This window comes from Pleurodeles waltl, chromosome 5 (assembly GCF_031143425.1).
Source record: "Pleurodeles waltl isolate 20211129_DDA chromosome 5, aPleWal1.hap1.20221129, whole genome shotgun sequence".
Taxonomy (NCBI): domain Eukaryota; kingdom Metazoa; phylum Chordata; class Amphibia; order Caudata; family Salamandridae; genus Pleurodeles; species Pleurodeles waltl.
In genome coordinates this window covers 996,438,828-996,458,529 of record NC_090444.1, presented here as the reverse complement: position 1 = coordinate 996,458,529, position 19,702 = coordinate 996,438,828, and the positions used below count along the sequence as shown (strand labels likewise).

General features: G+C 47.1%; 1 protein-coding gene across 3 annotated transcripts in view; it reads left to right on the top strand.

Annotated features, from left to right (window-relative positions):
• MED23 (mediator complex subunit 23) overlaps window positions 1–19,702 on the top strand; it is a 409,061-nt gene that overhangs the window by 202,038 nt on the left and 187,321 nt on the right. For all 3 annotated transcript variants that reach the window (XM_069235159.1, XM_069235158.1, XM_069235157.1), the window contains one exon: window positions 14,792–14,966. In XM_069235159.1, the coding sequence (XP_069091260.1) occupies window positions 14,792–14,966 (175 nt within the window). The remainder of the gene's footprint in view (window positions 1–14,791; window positions 14,967–19,702) is intronic.

Genomic DNA, 19,702 nt, shown 5'->3' with positions numbered 1-19,702 from the left:
ATTGGGCTGCAAAACTACTCCTTCTGGTAAGTAACCATTTCGATACTGGGGCCTCCGTAGTATTCTCAGTTGCAAAATACTTCTAGTCAAATTGGCATAGGAGAAAACGGTTAAATTCCATGGCAGATTCGAGCTAATTGTGGGCTAGAATACTGTATTTAGATGTATCATACTGAAGCGTGTAAATGTAACTTTGCAGAAAATCTCTTGTGCAACTTTCTGGCATTTGTGATTTTGTATGTACTGTACTAATACACTTTTGTCTGTTTAGAACTTTTTAAGACTTGTGTAGTCTGACTATTTTACTATTTTTATTCAATAAATTTTTATTGAAGGACTTTGCCGACTGTATAACTACTTTCTGCAATATTTGTTATATTTTTATAAAGAAATTTTATTATTTAGTAGTGCAAGCATCATCCACTGTGATACAGTTATCAGTAGGAAACATCTCTGGGGTCACATTGTTATATAGAATGATATGCTGTTTGAGATTATCTCTTGCGGCAGTATCCCATGGTACTCACACCACCTCCCCAATATTTTGCTGTGTTTTTTGGGACATCCTTGTGCCTCGTAAATTGGTTTCTCCTGTGGTGAGCACCAGTCAACTCCCCTTTGCCACAGCTGCAGTGAGTGGGATGAGGCTGTTTCAACAAGCAAGCAGTGTCTCTTTTTGCCACCAGACAAGCTATCCCTATGAAAATCCTTTTGGTGCGTGGACCTCCCCGTTCCTCCAGGAGGCCCAGCAGCACTGTTTGGGGACCCAGATCGATTGAGTGATTTAGCTTTGTGGAAATTTAACAACCTACCCTATTCCAAATGGGTTGCAAACACAGAGCCATGGAATAAAAGTCAGCAGCAGAGAAGGTGCGACATGTACATGTAGCCTGTGTGGATCGACTCATCTTTTGTATGCGGTGGAGGGATAGGTAAGTTGCATGAATGTATTTGGTCGGGATCATACACAGACATGATGACATTGCCAGTTCTCTGTCAGCTAGACATGAACTTCCCAACCAACCCTCGCATTTCGCCAAAGAGAGCGGAACCCATCTGGGGAGTTGATAATCAATAAGCTCTTCAAGCCCTAGAAGATAGAGCTCCAGGAGGTAAGCAGAGTCCTCCTAGCCCCCCTGTGAGCCATTCATTTATGAGTACCAGCTGGTCGCTAGGTGATAGCCATAAATGCCCGACACGCCAAGTGGCTGTTAAAGGGAGATTTACGTGCTGAGTTGAATGCTATAAGGTGTCAAGTTTGAGGGCAGCGATCAGAACCACCCCGGGGGACTGGACAAGTGTAATTTGTTAGAAAGTATAAGCATCTGGGTAGGCACATAATTTTGAAGAGTGCAACATGTCCCATAGGGTTAAGAGGCAGCCAGTTCCATTTGACAAGGTCCCTGTCCAGAATTGAGGCCAGGGTCGAAAGGTTAGGGACCAAGCCTAGTCTGAGAGGCACGATATATGAATCCCCAGATATACAAAATAATTCAGTCTTCTAGGTATATCAGGGCACCATTGTCGCTCTGTGGGTTCCCCAGCCACTTCCACCAGCAGGGACTTATGTGCAATAAGTTGTAGACCTGAGGCCCCTTCATATAGTTGGAGAATCTCCAGGCATTGAGGCTGAGATTTGAGGGTCACTGAGGCAAAGAAGTAGGTTGTCAATGTAGAGAGCTTTTTGATCTTCAAATTCCCCCTCACATCGCCAGCCCCTAATCTGTGCATCGCAGTGTATCAGACAGGCCATGGGCTCAGCATCCAGGGTGAATAGCAGTGAGGATAAGGGGCAACCCTGGTGCATGCCTCTTTGGAGATTGGAAATGGGGGATGGGATAAAACTCCATTGAGGATCTGAGCTGTGGAGGCGTTGTATAGGAGATGCACAATTCGCCTGAACATTGGGCCCATCCCTGCTCTTTGAAGCACAGTATCAGGGAACGACCAAGAAACAATGTCAAATGCCTTCTGAAAGTCTGCAAAAAGGAGCACTAGATTACGACCCAGGTGACACACCTGGTAGAGTGTCAACTACAGCGGCGAATACAGTGGGGGTTGCTTCCTCCTACCATGACACCACATAGGTCTGTGTAAATATGTTGAGACAGGGTTCGTCTCAGTCTGATTGCCAGGGCTTTAGAAAAGTCCTTGACATCAACATTAATGAGGGAGATTGGGCGGTAGGAAGAGCTCCAATCCGCATGAAGATCCTCTTTGGGCAAGACAACAATAGTGGTACAATCGAGGGCCCGGGGGATGAACCCTGACGCCGTGCCTCAGCATAAAGGGTCAGTAAATCTGGAATCAGAAGCGTCCAGTATCTCTTGGAATTTTTGATAGGGAAGCCATCTGGTCCGGGGGTGTTCCCTGATTGAAGTTCAGAGATGGCTTGATCTACCTCTTCACCCTTTAATGGTTGATTCATTTCATACGCCATGAAAGGATGGGATCGAGGGTAGGGGGATGTCTAAGATAAGGGGTCTTTCGGCCTCAGGGGTCGGGGTGCACCTGATATAGTCCTTAGTAAATGCTGCAAAGACCTGAACAAATGCTGATGGTTCCTCACAGAGTTTACCAGTAGAGTCTTTGATGGCAGGTGCGATTCTAGTGGAAATATTACAGGTTGGTAGCCAATATAGCAGTTTCCTGATTTATCTCCTGATAGATGTACTTTTTGAGTCGAGGCCCTCCAGCGCTGCTTCGCCTCCTCCAGGGAGACTTGTCTCAATTTGAATTGTGCTGTTTCTATTAGACAATTGATGGCTGCGCCAGAGCCTTGGACCTGGCATTCCAGAGCTTTTAGGTTTGTCAATTGTGCCTGTTGCGCCAATTCCTTCAGCTGCATGTAGACCTTGAAGAGCCCTCTTAGGGTAGGCTTGCTCACTGCTCATAACATTGCAACTGAGGGTAACAAGCCCACATTGGTCGGAAAGAAAGCCTGCAACTGCTCCTCCAGGGAGGTGAACCCCATTCAGAGTCCAACAGTTGCCACGTATTAAATCTCCAAATAGGGTGTTGGGTGTTCGGGAGGGCACTTCAGTCAATAAAAATGGGCCCAAGTCTGCCCAAGTGACCAAGCACATTAATTGGGTCCGTCTATGAGGGTGTGGGGTGTTGGAAGTGTTCTGCATGGTATCAAGAACCGTGTTGAAACCCCGCCTGAAAAGGTAGCCGGGGAGGGAAAGCCACTTATGGGGACCAGAGGCCCTGCAAGGTTGGCTTTAGAAGCTATGGAGGAACATAACAAGAGATAAACTTATAGTATTGTGCAGATATGCATCCCTCGATCCTCACATATCTTCCCTGGGGATCCTTGTGTACTTTAGTTACCGTCAGTGGAAGAGTTGTGTAAGAGGAGTGTGACTCCTCTGGAATCTCTGGCAAAGCCCGAGTGGAAGATTCTGTTATACCTGTATCGACCTCAAAAGGGGCACTGGGAACCTAGGAGGTGTGTCTCCTAGAGTAGGACTATGTCTGGTTTTCATCGCTTGATGTAGCACAACACAGCAGCTCTCTTGATATGGTGTAAGAGAGCGTTTACATTCCAAGAGATTATCTTAATCATCCGGGAGGGCGGTGGAGTATATGTATATCTGATGGGGCCCAGTCAGTGATGAGAGATGGACCGCACATGGCAGCCCAGAGCGTAATCCGGGTAGCAAAGAGGTTACAGTGGATAGCTTGCAAGTGGATACCTATAAGTGAAAAAAACGGTACAAAACAGCAATTCCATAGAACAACATATGCCTTCCCCTCAACTCCCCCCCCATGCTTCCAACACTAAAGCATTTGTCTCCCATAAACAGAACATGAAATACAAAAACAATGGGAGAAAGTAAATTGCAGTTACTGTTCCCCCTGGATTGGATCTCAGACCTGACAATGATATAATGAATACATTAAAAGCGAAATCTGTGATTTGCGAGAGACGTTTGTAACCATAACAACAACACAGTACCAAGGCATTGAAATTTGGTATACGTAACACCCTCCTCAGCCGAAAACATAGGCGATCAAGTATGCAATACTACTCCAGATTTCCGCAGTCAGGTCCTGTGCCATTGCCGGTCGCCACCACTCGCCCAGTTAGAGCACTGGGAGGTGGGGGAGTGGGGCCAATGAGTTGGGCACACTGTCCGGGGAGCCAAATAGATGTGGGCCATGCGAGCCTCATCCAGTTCCATTTTGGTCGGATTCCGTTATACAGGGGCTGAGCTTGTCGAGCTCCTTCTCCCCATCATTGGGGCCCTGATGTCCGGGGCCTGGAGCATTCTCTGGGGCCCCTGGGTGGGGCAGAGTGGAGAACAGTTCCACAGCTCCAGATCTACTTGATTTCCTAGCCCCAAGGGGCTCAGCGACCTCTGCTCCATAGCCCACTTCCAAGCCTGTTCAGGAGTGTCAAAGAAGTGAGTCGAAGGGGCAATGGAGTCGGATGCGTAGTCCGGAGCTCCTGCTGTCTGTACCTGCATGGAGGGGAAATTATCCTGGAAAGGGTGCCAAATCGGCCCCACAGGCATGTTCCTCGACCCCCACCGGCCACAGGAAGCCTGCTGAGCAGTCGACTGAGCGGGCGCCCGGAGGACCGGGGAGTGACGGAGAGCAGCGCAGGGGCGCGTTCAGGGGCGCGCTGTGGTGGCTGAGAGCCAAGAGCGTGGCCCATGGAAACTTAGCAACGCGAAGGAGAAACAGCCTCCCGATCAGAGCCCGGGAGGAACGTCAGTGGTTCAGATACACCAGGGTAGCATCGAGCCCGGGAATGGAGGGGCATGGCTGCTGCTGTTTTAGAGGCAAGGCCCAACACGGAAAAGACAGCATTGGCTGGAGCCCTGAAACGGTAACAGGGCGGCAGGAGCTGCGGTGCAGCACGGCCTGTCGGCCGGAGGACAGGACGGGGGCCACGGCTCATGAAAATTCAGCAACATGACTGAGGAACATCCTCCTGATCCATGGGGGCAGCAGTGAATCCGGAAACGGAGGCGGTGGTCGCCATTCTAGAAGGGAGGCCTGACGCAGAGAAGACGGCGGGAGGACAGGAAGGGCTGGATCTGGTAAGTGAGCACAGAAGCGAGCACAAAGCACCGCGGAAGAGGCTGCAGACTGCACAGATAAGCGGCGAGGTGGGAGAAGAATAACCCCGAGGAGGCAAAATCGGGGGCGACCTACGTGGCTGGCCCGAATGCGTGGGGACCGGAAGAAGCAATAGGGCGGTTGAGGCATTGGGAGTCAAAATAAAAGCCCTGAGGGTGACCTTCTCCTCCCCTCCCCCCACCCACCCCCAGAAACTCATGGAGCAACAGATCGGCAAGGACACACCAGTTGGTGTCCCCCTGGAGCGCTCCGTAGGAGACTATTGCGGGGGAGAAGGCACTAACACAACACACCACTGTGATTTTGGCGTCTATACAGGATTCTAAGCCGGCCTCAGAGACTCAGATAGCAACGCTTGCAGGGGAGGTGGGTCTCCTGCGAGATGATCACAACAAGTTGAAAGACCGAGTCAAAGCAACAGAAGATACGTTGGAAGCGACAGCCCCGCAGGTGAAAGAGCTCACCCAGAAGATGGCACTCATGAATAACGAACTGAGAACAATGGCGATCAAATTGGAGGATTCCGAAAGTAGGTCTCGAAGTCATATCATCTGCCTGGTGGGGGTCCCTGGAAGGTGGAGGACCCATCTTTAGACCTATACATAGAGACATGGCTGAGCGATGTGGTGCTGGTGGGAACACCCACCAGTTTCTTCTTGGTGGAGCGGGCCTACAGGATCCCGGTGATTCCACCACCGGGGGCATATCCGAAACCGATAATAGTCAGATTAATGAACTTCAGAGACAGAGACATGATCCTCCAAGAGGCAAGGGAAAGGGGGCCCTGGAAAATTGAAGATAAAGAGATAAACATCTACCCAGATTACACAAACCTGGTGCAGAAACAGAGGGCTGCGTTTACCTCAGTCAAGAAGATCCTACGACAAAACAACATAAAATATGAACTGTTATACCCAGCAAAACTTAGGATCGAATACAAGAAAAGGGCACATTTCCTAGCATCGCGTCAGGAGGCCTGGAAATGGATGGAGACACACAGACTCCATCACCGCCATGGATCCGGAGAGGATGGCTGCATGAAATTGACTAAAAGAAAGAAGAAATGCAGAGTGTCGAGGGCTTGGAGGGGTTCTGCCGCCGCCCCGACACAAGAGCAAATCAAAGCCGTGCAGATGAAGGCGCTCCAGGATCTTAGGAGGAAAACCGGGATTCAGTTGAACGACAGATGGAAGGAACCCACCTCGGACACAGGGGGTAGCCGTACAGAACAGTTGGGCTCAGAGAAGGAATCAAAGGAGGAACCGCCTCCTCAGGTGACCCCATTGACGGCGAATCTGTTGGGCTAACACATAAACTAAGTTCTAATAACTTGTGAAAAGGACATGGCCCAGCGAGACCGGACGGGGAGAACGACATGGGGGGGGGGCTCCATATAGGGCCTCCCCTGTTGCCTTTTCCTTCATGCTCCTCGTTGCATGGACAGGACAGAAGAAGCCAAGTGTTGATAAGTGGAATACAATCTTCAGCGATGACACTGGACCACACCTCGAGGAAATTTACAGCATGGGGTTAGGCCCCCCCCCTTGGGGGTTAAGGCTGATACATGCCATGAATTTGGGGGGGGGGGTCAGTTCCAAAATCACTGCAAGGTAAGGTAGGGGGGCCTATGGAGGGAAAACTCTGGATACATAGAAAGACGATTCCTGTTGACACATCTACAATGGGTACCGGGAATCTATCCTTCCTAACATGGAACATGAATGGGCTGGGGCAGAAACTCAAACGGGGTCTGGTACACAAAGTACTCTCTAGGTATCAGTCAGATATAATATTCTTACAAGAAACCTTCCTCATGGATACGCAACACAAAGCCATGGAAAGGGGTAAATACAAGATAGCGGGACACATGCAATATAGGTCCGGATCTAGGGGAGCCATTGTACTCATTAGAAAATCCCTCCCATTTCACACAATTCCTGCATGTGAGTGAACCCATATGGATGTTATATAGCAATACTAGGGTAGTACGCAACCATACCTGTATTATTATTAAATGTATACCTACCCCCGGGACTACAGGGCGGAGTGCTCCAAAAAATAGGTGCCATTCTTATGACATCCCTACCAGCTTATATACTAATGGGTGAATGCTTCAATTTAGTGATGGACAAGGGGCTAGACAGAATTAGCAAATCAGAGAAAGGGTGCTCTGCTACTGATAAACTGGAGGGGTTCACACATGCAATTGGCCTTAACGACGTATGGAGATCTTTTCTTGGACAGAAGAGAGGGTATTCATACTACTCAGCCGTTCACGACACCCACTCAAGATTAGATTACTTCTTTACCACCTCAGATTTGCTACCTAGAATTAAAGAGGCGGACTACCTGGCCGGAGGGGTGGGGGAGAGTCAGTGATCATGCTCCTTTACAGATGGCGATATCTCTGGGAACCCGGCCACCAGGGAACAGGTGGCGGATGGAAACTTGGTGCCTACAAAACACTAAAGTGGTAGAAGATCTAGGACCAGCATCACAGCACTATTTCACAGAGAATACAGGTGTGGTACAGAGCACGGTGACCATGTGGGAGGCATATAAAGCCACTATTAGAGGGGTGGTCATAGCAGGAGAGGTGGGGGGCAGAAGGCAAAGACGGAAAAGATTACTCACACTGGAAAACAAACTCATAGAATAGAGCAGAGATATGCAGTACAGCTGGAACAGGAAGCAAAGAAAGAGATGGTACAAAAAAGGGAGGAACACAATGTAGTGGCTAAAGATGAGGTAAGGCGCCAATACTTTTCAAAAAGTAAACGTCTTCACGAGTCAGGTAATAAGACAGGTAAATTATTAGCATAGATAGTCAAGAAGGAACAAAGTGACTCCATTATTAGAGAAATTCAGACAATTTGAGGCAGGATAATTAGGGAGCCCAAAGGGGTCACGGAAGAACTGCCCGATCAAATGGCGAATTTCTACCAATCCTGCATAACCATACCAGAGGCAGAAATAGCTTCATCGCTGACTGCCCCTTGGCACAACTATCCCCACTTCAAATCACAGAGTTAGAGGAGGTCACCGAGGAAGAACTGACAGAAGTGATGGGGCAATTACAGATGGGAAAAGAACCGGGACCCAATGGGTTCTTCATTGAGTTCTTTTGGAAGCTTGGAAAGGGGCTGATAACACACTTGCATGCAGCTTTATTAAAAGCCTTTGAAACCTGGGAACTCCCTGAGATCAGCGATGATTGTCCTTCTACCCAAGCCAAATAAGCCCAGGGATCGGGGAGACTCTTATCGCCCGATATCGCTATTAAACTCTGATGCCAAAATCCTAGCGAAGGCACTGGCGATCAGACTCAGGAAAGTAATGATGACTCTAGTCCACCCGGATCAAACTGGGTTCATACCCGGCCGTTCAATGGCCATGAATCTCCAACGGCTCCACAATAATTTGGCTTTGATAACAAACTCTACCAAAGGGAGAGCCATACTCTCCCTGGATGCCAGTAAGGTATTTGATTCTGTGGAATGGAGGTACATGTTAATGGGATTCGGTCCGAAATTCCGGAGATGGATTGAGTTATTATATAATAACCCCATTGCAAGAGTGAGAGTTAATGGATACACCTCGCAAGAATTTAAATCTACATGGGGGGACAAGACAGGGCTCCCCCTGTCGCCAGTGCTTTTTGCACTGGCGGTTAAGGGCTTGGCCAATTGGATAAGAATGGACTCGTTGATCAGAGGATGGCCAACCAATAGTGGTAAAGAGAACGAATTTCACTGTATGCAAATGACATTCTGCTCTATATAACTGAGACATCTTTGTCGGTGGGACGCCTGGTAGACGTCTTTCAGTCCTTTGGGGAGGTGTCAGGGTTTGGAATCAGTTGGGATAAATCGTTGATATTCCCTGTGGATACATGGAAGCCTGATCGACCATTGACACTGGCACTCTGGGTGGAACTAGAGAAGTTCAAATACCTAGGTATTTGAGTTACAAGCCAACCATCCCTCCACTACGATGCAAATCTGTCCCCTCTGCTACAAAGGTTCGAAACAGAAGTCAAACATTGGCAATCCCTCCCAGTCTCTCTGATAGGAAGAGCTATAGTTTTTAGAGATGATGGACCTACTTTGTTTCCTATACATTCTGCACAACTCCCCCTGTCCCATCCCAGACACGTTCTTCCACAAAGTGGAGTCCCTGGTCCGTACACTTCTCTGGTCCGGCGGGCAACCCAGAATTAAACTACACACACTACAAAGGTCAAAATATGAGGGGGGTATAGCCCTACCGAACATTTGGAAGTACTATGAGGCGGCACAAGTAAGCATAGTGAATCACCGGGCTTTCACTCCATGGGATGACCCCGCATTCCGAGGAGACAGGGAACTGATGCACAATAATAGTTTCCTACATTGGCTTTACAGAGGTAAACTGAGTCCTACACTTAGCTCAGCAACAATGACTGTCATACAGATATGGAGAAGACTTACTAGGGAGATGGGATGGGCCAAACGTCTGACCCCAAGGACACCCTTTGGGATGGCGCAAGACTACCTAAGGTAAACATCCTGAAAGGTTATAGGGGCTGGGACCTCATAGGGGAAACGTCCCTGGCTGACGTATGGGACACAAATGGGATGGCACCTTTTTCACACCTCAAAACCGAATATCAAATATCGGACGCACAATGGTTACAATGTGCTCAGCTACAGGCAGCCCTGATCCACAATATCCCCGTAGAAGAGGAAACACTGGAAGCCGCCCCATTGGAGTTGAGACTCCTGGAGGGTGAGATGCAAAATAAACTAATATCACTGACATATGATACAATCATGAGAAACACACAACCCTCATTAACTAATTTGTGAGGGAGGTGGAAAAGAGACTGCAGGGCGCTGGAGGAGGCTGACTGGGCCGAAGCACTTATGTTTCCAGCTGAGGTAGCTATCCCAACATCGCACAAATTAATACAACTTAAAATACTGCACCGGGTATACTACAAGAGATCCTTGCTTTATAAGTTAGGGATGGCAGTAAATGCTAACTGTCTGCGAGGTTGTGGGGACATTGGTACATTTTATCACACCCTATGGAGCTGCCCTAAGATCGCCAGATTTTGGAGAGAAGTGGGGAAGGCCCTAGAAAGCACCACTGGGCACACTCTTGAACTAAAACCGGAAACAGCACTTTGGGAGTATGGGGCCAAACCAACCACACAAGATATCAAAAGCTAATGATTAATCTAGATTTTATGATCGGAAAAGGGACATTGCCAGAAGGTGGGGATCAGGGATAGCACCAGGCCATAATGAATGATAGGAGGGCATGGACAGATGCTGTATACTTGAAAAGGAAGTATACCAGGATAGAGGTAAAGAAAATAAATACGAGAAGATATGGGGGGATGGGAGGTGGGACAGGCACAAAACTGAAATTGGAACTAATCCAGGCCCCGGTGTATAATTTTAGAAAAGGAAGAAGAGAGGAGGGCCAAGGAGACACTTCAGAGTCATAGAAGGGGTCATGGAAATAGAATGACGCAGGAACAGAACACCCACAGTGCTAGACCTCCTCAGGAAGGAAGAAAACAACACTATGATGAGAAAATGTGGCGGAGGAGTTTTAGTTCCCATTTTATATGCCTTACGTAACTGTTGTACTACTAGAGGTGTATGCAGTTTTACATTTTTATGTATAACCCATAAACTAATAAACAACAAAAAAAAGGTGAGTCGAAGAATTGAAAATGACTTTGAGAAACGGGCTGGGAAGAGAAGCATATAGTGAATGTCAAGGGCACAAAGTTTATTTTTAACCTCCTCAAAGGAGCACTGTTTCTGTTGGACCCCCTCGGTGTAATCTGGAAATATCATGACCTTTGAGTTCAGATGGCAGATGTCTAGTTGGTTTCAAGCCCCGCGTAGGATAGCAGGAGTTGTCTTAGCCCCGAGCTTTCAGCCCCCTCCAGAAGCCCAATAAGGTGCAAGTTCTTACATCTGGAACGATTCTCAGCATCCTTTGCTCTCTCGTCCAGGGCAGCCACTGTGGACATCTGTTTAGATACTTGAAGCTTAAGTGTGGCTATGTCATCTTCAGTGGCAGAGATCTGCATCTCGGTTTCAGTCACCCTTTCTGCGACTTTCTGTAGGTCCTGGCAGAAAAGCGAGATGCCCACACACAGGCCATTAATCTTCATCTCCATTGCCTCTTGTGAGTCTTGGATTGTTTGAGTATTGTTCCTAAGTCCCCCAGGAGGTTGAGTCGGGCGGTGAAATGAGGAGACTCCATGGTCTTCTTGTTGTCGGAGGATGGAAAAGTGAATTGCTCCATTTTGGTCTGTACTGCCCGTCGGTGAAGGAGGCTTACCGCTTCCCAATGTCTGGTGCGCCTCTACCGAGGATGATGGAAAGGAGGGTCTCCAGGAGTGGGCCTGCTTGCCATGGGCCAGCATAAGCAGCCCATTCCAGTATGGTCCAGGTCCCCGAAGACAAGTCCAAAGCTACAGTCAGGTTGGCCAATGAGTAGAGGGAGCCCACGCAGGCCGGCAGGCGAGTCCTGTAGCACCGACCTGCTTGCCGCACAGCAGCACCAGCAGTCGGTGTTGGCCTTGCCGGATCGCTGGAGGTGTTGTCAGGTAACCCCTGAAGGGGAGCAGCAGTTGAGTGTTGAAGGACCAGCACAAGTCACTGAAGGTCGCGCACCTCCCTGGGCTTTCCCCCATTTCGGCCAGGTGGCAAGGTCAGGGCTGTACATTTCGAATTGTGTGCTTCTATGAGTGTCGGCAATTGGGGGGTCAAAGTGAGGGTTCTTCATGAGTGGGCCAGCGGACTCCCTAGTTCATAAGTTCATAGTGCCAGGCATTTTCTAGATGTCGGCAACATATCCAGTCTGGAAGAGGGGTAGTCCAAGCACAGGGGTTGGTGTGGCTTCAAGTGAGCCCTCTGGATACAAGCATCAAAGCTATCCCTCTAGCAAATTTCTGTTTGCCTACAGTATTCCTCAACCAGTGCTGCACCCCGGGTCCGGTAGCCTAAGTGTCCAATCCAGCAGTAGCCCATGAAGCAGGGTCTGTTCCACTTCCCTCCACAAGAGCCATGGTCAGGTGGGAAGACCCCAGGATAGTATGCCCACCCCCAAGGCCAAGGAAGCACAACAAAACAGAGTAATTTGGTGGGAGGTCTAGGGAAGAAAGGCACTGTGCATAAGGTGTATAAGAGCTGGGCCCGCCACAGACATGCAAGGAGTATATGGGCAACATGGGGACAGGTGCGCAATTCACCGTACGAGATGGTATACCTCCTCTTTCATAGAAGTCGGGCTGCCATTTACTTCGGAGTGCCCCCTGGGGCCTAGGTGCAGCACTGCTGCCCGCAATCGCCCACTTGAGAGCCAGGGCAGTTTCCTTGAAAGGTCCTCTCTAGGAGCTTACTGTGGTCTCCCCCTACCTGTGGGGGGGGACCAGCATTCCTATTGTCCCCCAAGGATGTGTGAGGGGAACACGGGCCATGAATGCGCAGTACTGCGCCCGAGTCTTGCTCTGAGCCGGCATCCGGAGCATGCGAGGTCCGGCCCGAATATCAAGGGGTCCAGCATAGTCCTGAAAAGTTGCTGGTGGGGCGAGTGTGCTTCTGGAACAAGGGTCCACAGAGGAGCAGGCCATAGGTGCACTCATCTTCTGGGGTGCAAAAGAGTCTAGTGGCCCCCGTGCATTTGCCTGTCTCAAAATCTCTGTGCAGGAGTGGGGGGTGCTTCAGCCACCTCCCGGCCTCGTGCGTTCCACTGGTTCCTTGGAGTTTGTCTGCCTTGGCCCAGGGCGTGGGTGAAATCCAAGCTGGAGCAGATCCGCAAAACAGGAATGGCGGCCTCCGAGGGTCGAGACAGGGCCAGGGTGCCATCAGGCACCAGAACTGTAGGGGGTAGTTGGAGGGTGGAGCATATACTTACCTCCTTGGCGGTCTGATCAACAGGGAGGATCACAGCCACACGGAAATCCTGGATGCGGCCTGCTCCGGGCGAAAGGCACAGTCCACAATGTCCGACATTACACCGCATCAGCTCCACGCGGCTCCTGCCAGGCGCCACAGCACCTCTCAGACGGCGGAAGGGGGAGCAAAAAGGTGGCCACCCCAAAAGAGGTGAAGTGCAGGGGCGTGGAGGAGCTCAACACAACACTGTCAGGTAGGATGACGACGGATTAGATTTGAGCAATGGGAGACGTATTAATGCTCGACCGCCATGTCTGGCTCCTTGGCCACACCCCCACAATACTTGGTATTTACCTACCATGTATGTATTTGTCTGTGGATTTGTTTCTGAAATGACAAACCTTGATTGATTGATTAGTATTTTAATAAAAACTCATGACCCATGAAGACATGGCTAATTAAAGTGTAACATTCCAGTGTTCCAGTTTTTTTCTGTGATTTTTTGTTTAATAGAGATTGATCTGATATTCTCCCATCTCTACGATGCTATCTTACTGTATTTCACATCTAGCCCGTTCTGGTGTCCTGTTTGAATTCTATAGGTCATGCATGTCTGTGGTTGATTCATGTTAGGACACGTAATCAAACTTTCAACATGCTTTGTGATAGGCTACTCCGTTTGATAGGCTACTCTTCTTTATGTGGGATATTCCTCTTTGGGATTTAAGGTGGTAAGAGGCAGTCAGCCCATTTGCTTTAGTGGGGAACAAGCAGCAGGTGTTCGTAGTTAATGAACCATGAACTGCTTGTTCTGTTTTCCTAACAATTCATCTACAGCCCTGAGAATTTCTTCATCAATCAAGAGATTATCTTTCTAAGTGTTTTTATCCCTTGAATCGTTCTGCTCTTCTGATGAAACGCTTTGACACCTGCAGTGGTCCTAAGGAATTGAACTTTCCAGTTCGGTAGTTAGTATTGGGCATCCCTAAACGTTACTCCATGTTCACGCTTCATCTCCATCTGTGGATTAATCCTCTCTCAGCTCTGTGACACGGGCAGCATTCAGATGTTTACAAATTCAGATTGTGTTAGAAGTTCAGCACTTGGAATAATCCCGATTCCTTCAGAAGCTAGATCCTGTGTTGTTACTCAGTTCTGTCAAGCTATTCGGAGTAGTATTTTTAGATGAATCGCTTCAAAGCTTGACATCCCATATGTAAAAATAAACCTGTGTCTGAGGCTGAAGTATGGAGTTCTGTAGTACTGCTCTCTCTACTATAACCTTGTTATCAGTGTCCCTCTTTTCAGTTTTTGTAGATTCCTTTTTTTGGGTTGTTTATTTTTCTCAATTTACATCCCACACACAACACATATTGGATGGGGGCTAAATATTTAACAAATTGCATAGAGCAAATCTTCTACTGCTTTACTTTAGATAGTCTGTCTCCACATGTATAAGGTTTTGCATTTAACTCAACAGTAAGGGAATTGCCTTGAATTTACATGTGCCTTCAGTTGCATTTCTGTTTTATGTGGGTTTCGGGCACAGCAAATGTGGCACATGAAATATCTTGTATCCTTTTTTTTTTTTTTTTTTTTTTTTTTTTTATGTGAACCGAAGTTAAACTTCCCCTTTACAGCCTTGAACTGTGTGTCACTCAACATCTCAGCTAACTATAGTAGTGTTGTAGAACATACTTCCTTTATGCTAATCCATTATTGTTCTAGATAGACACACAGTCTTAGCAGCGAACTGGTGTATGCAGAACTTATACTTTAGTTTTAATTTCTTTCAGGTCAGCTTTTGCCCACAGTCTTCAAGTCCCATGCTTGGGGGATCCTTCACACTCTACTAGAGATGTTTAGTTACCGAATGCACCACATTCAGCCTCATTATAGGGTCCAGCTGCTGAGTCATCTTCATTCTCTTGCTGCTTTTCCACAAACAAATCAGAACCAGCTCCACCTCTGGTGAGTAGCAAAGGAAAATTCTTACAGCATGTAATAATAGCATTTATATAGGTAACTGAACGCCAATACAAATACATGTATTCTGCACAAAGCTGACTGCTGTGTTGGAATTGTTTTATTCTAAGTAATGCTCATTTTAGGCCATTGAATGCTAGTGCATGCATTCCTTTAACAGGGGAGTTTTCACCCCTTTGTCCTAGCCCTGTATCAGTACAGTGCAGAAACTTCCTTTCCTGTACCTGTGCTTTACTAAATTCCATTATAATCGTACCTTTCTCCCTCAGACATTGTTCTAGTATCTACAGTGCTGGGAGTGCTCCACAGTCCCTTGTGACATACTCTGGATTAGACGTTGAAGGCTGCATTTTACTGTGCATGTGTTGTTTAACATAAAATTGCACTTTTTAGGTCGAGCACATAAGCGCTTTGACCTCTTGTTAGTATTGTGGGCTTTTAACCACACCCACCGCACGCCCATCATGGGCTTGCCTTTCAAAAATCCATTGTTACCATTGGTAAATAATTTATGGTTGTCCCTCCTTGGGGCAGTTTTGATACCGCCTTGGCCATTTGCATGATTGCGATACATTTGACTGCAAGCAAACTTCTTTTTCTTTTTGTGTCTCTCCTTCGCGCTTATGTTCATGGCGACTGTGGAGCTTTCAACCGATGAGCTTATGTCAACCGTTTTACTTTTCATTCTCAATTTATGTGGAAAGAAAAGTCTAGTTAGGAATTTACAATGATAATCGCTCTAACTCAAGCAAACACGAGACCCATTGCATTGGAAATGCTTGTTTCTATTTTAAACTATTGTTTCTTGCCATATCAGTGGTAAAATGACCTGAACTAGAACTTAAGCACCTTAAACGTTTGTGAAGCTGATCCTTTCATTGCATTTGTAGTGTGTCCCTTGCTTTGTGTGTGACTCACATCACTAGTTGTTGTTTCTCGGTACCAAGTAAGTGCCAAACCTGATACAGTGGTTAGTTTCTCTGCATCTGGGATTTTACCATATTAACTTTCTGCTGAAGCTTGCTTTTGGGCTTGTCTGTAACAGCATAAGTCCAGCTTCAAGGGCTGCAGACTTATGTTATGTTTATGTTATGTTGTTTTGTAGAGCACGCTATTACCTGGGATGGTATCTTTGAGATGAGCTGGTCTGAGTCTAGCCATACTTAAGAACCAGTGCGACTACTCAGAAAGCCAGGTCCTAAGCTTCTTGCATATTTCAAGAAGTGAGAAAGAGACTCTTATGTGTAGCAGCAGGTCATGCCATCCTTCAGGAGCATCTTAGGAGAAGGCCTGAGAGCCGGATCTGGTTTGCCATATGCTTGTGATATTTGCAGAGAGGAGTCCTGACGAGCGGAGGTCTCTGAAACTTTGTGTAAGCAGATTAAGGGATGTTAAGGGATGCTGGGCCAGTATTATGCAGTGCCTTGAAAGTGTGGGAGTTTGAATTGTGCTAATGTGTATATTAGGAGCCGGTGGAGTTCTTTGAGGTGTGGTGTGATGGGAGTGTGGCGTAGGAGTTTGAGACTGATTCTGGCAACCAAGTTTTGAATGCTCTGCAGCCTTCTGGTGATGTTTTTGTTGATCCCGGCATAGAGGGTGTTACTGTTGTCCAGCTTGCTAACTGGGAGGGTGTGAATGACGATTTTCCAGGTGCTGATTGGTAGCCAGTTGAAAATCTTCCTCACCATCTTCAGGATATTGAAGCACAAGGCAGTGACTGCATTGACTTGGGTGGTCATGTTGAGTATGCTGTCGATAACGATTCAGAGGCTCTTGCAATTGTCTGTCCTAGCTCGGTTGGCCTCCAGGTGGTGTCCCGCAGTGAAATGCTTTCTCTCCTTGAAGATCATGGTTTTGGTCTTGTCTGTGATCAGCTTCAGTCAGTTGGTCTTCATCCAGTGGGTGATTTCAGTCATGCAGGTATTAAACTTCATCTGGGTTCTGGGCATCTTGTCCATGAGGAAGAGAATGAGTTGTGTGTTGTTGGCATAGGAGAGGACATTAATGTGAAAGCAGATGATGCTGGCTGGAGGGATCATGTATGCTTTGCAGTCATCCAAATTGTATAGTGTCAGGCTGACTGATTTGGTTCGGCCAGTACAGAAGGAGCAGAGCTATCAGAGTGTTTGTCCTTGAATTCTGATGCTATGTAGGCGTTGGATGAGGATGGGGTGGGAGACTGTGTCAAGAGCTGTGGAGAGGTTCAGGAGAATGATGTCCGCCATAACTCCTTCATCCAGAGTAATGCAGATGCCACCCCTGATGGCAGTGAGGGCGTTTTTTGTGCTGTGGGTGGGTCGGAAACCAGACTGAGTAGTTTAAAGGAGTTGGTGGTCATTAAGGTATTCGGAAAGGCATTTCATGATGATTTGTCTAAAACTTTGGCTGAAAATGGTAGCAGGGAGATCGGTCTGTAGTTGGCGAGCATTGAAGGGTCTGCAAAGGGTTTCCTCAGTAATGGGAGGACAGTTGCATGTTTCCACGCATCTTGGAAGGTCGTACAATAGGAGGAGGCATTCAGCATGAGTGTAGGTATGGCACTGATGGGTTACAACCTTTCGAAGTAGGCTTGGGTATAGGGGTCCAGTGTGGTCCTAGATTGGATGTACTTCATGATAGGGGCAGTTTCTTCTGCGGTGATGATGGGCCATGCGATTAGCATTGGATCTTTGGACTATATAGGAGGTGTTTGAGGTTTTTGGATCGGTCACAGTTTGAAACTGCTGTAAATGGCAGTGATTTTGTTGCTGAAGAATTGAGAGAGATTGTTGCACAGGTGCCACCTAGTCATTGGTTGACCATTTGTAGAATGAAAAATGTCCTAGCTAATGTAAGGGAATGTGTCAATGCTGTTAAAGATACATTGGAGAGGCTTATGCATTCTCTTCTTTTTCTTAACTCAACAGCCATTCAATATATAACTTCAATGCAGTGTAAGAACAACATTGCCCATGAGTCTCTGGTGAAAACAAATTTTAAAAAAGAACATGTCTCATGACCAATCAGATTACCACTTCTGCAATATGACAATCAAGAACAGCACTTCTTCTTTCTTCCTGCAGTGCAGTAGAAATCTTTAGGGTCATTTGCAATCTCTAATAATCCTTTCTATTCTTATTTCTTGTGAAGCAGACAATTAGATTCAGATTAACTCTGTGGAGCTTCATCACCCATAATACCTTTGGATAACTTTTGAATCCATAAAATGTTAACATATATTTTCAGAGCACTGGAACTGTGAAAGGCTCTAAGGTAATAAACCCACTTATGTCAGCGGTGTGCCCTTGTGTCTTGATGGAATGGAAAATGTTCCCCAGAAGCAGGTGGGATAATAAATAGTCTTCTCTGTATCCTCACTAGAATTTAAGTTTTGCCTTAACTAGCAATTTTTTCAGTCTGTGCCTGGGCTGAAGTCAAGGATTATGCATGTTTAAAGCTTACGGACGGCAGGTGATGCCACTCCTGTGATTAGTTTGGAATAGAACTTCTTAAAAGTTGATTCTGTAGACCAATTAGCAGCACTTCTGGTATCCTCTATGTAGAGACAAATACTTGGAGGCTATTACCCCTGTTGCTGAATCTGCCTCAACAATTGATTTATCAATGTCTTCTTCAACCATAAGCCATCCTACCCATCTGGCAATCATCTGGGAGGAAACTGGTCCGAATGGATCTCTGATGGAGATCCTAGACCCCAGGAGGTCTGAGTTCCTGTATGACTGCCTCATACCTTCTGTGTCACTTGACCACACAGAGTTTGGGGTTATCTGGAAAAGCCAGTTAAGACCCACATCGAATGCTGGGAGAGGTGACTCTGGTGTGAACATTCTGGAATATATTTGTATCCTATTTTGGCTGAGACCCTTATGTAGGAAATCAAGCTCAGCAACATAGCTAGTTTGGCTGGCATTTCCTTCCTAGAGAGGAACTCATTATTTTGCCAGCTGGAAAGGAACTTGAGGCTATGTTTTCAGCCTATAGATTAGTTATGTCTAGTGTATGATTCCCCACAGGAATACCGTTTATCAATTTGTGGCTTATGGAGATTGCTGACCTAGCAGCAGAAACAGTCCTATGGGCTAAACCTGTTTTGGCCAGTTTGAAGAGAAACTTTAAGACATTGGCCACATTGGTCCCCACAGGATCTGATCCCATCCCAACCACCAACTTGATCATCTTCTCCATGCCAAGCTGTGCCACTTACTTGTGATCTCCAACCAGGCTTTTCTGATATATCATGAAGCTTGGAACAAAAGTCCCAGGGTTTTTCCTCATCCCCTGTAATCCTCCTGACCATCAGTCATAGAGGTCCCATCAGGACTAAAGGGTGTAAGCTGCCCTGATTGTCATTAATAATGTTCAGATACAGGGGAATTAGGATTGGCGAATTCACAGAAAGTTCCAGAAGATCTCAGAAATGGAGTCCCCAGGATCAAGTCTGCACATTGTCTTCTGACCTGTGCAGAAACTCTCTCTATCATTGAGAAGTTGGGGGAAGAATAGTTCTACACCCTGCTTCACTCAGTGGTGAAAGTATTTGCTACAGGGTCCAGCCTCCAGCTGAAGAAACTTGGGAGCTTGTGACTGAGGCCAAAGGCAAACAGATCTATCTGGCCCCTTCCCATTGTTGAATCAAAAGGGAACAATGTTCAAATCCAGTTTTCTCGAGCTGGAATCCCAAAGAAATCTCAACTTTCAGTTTTCAGTTGAGTTCAGTATCA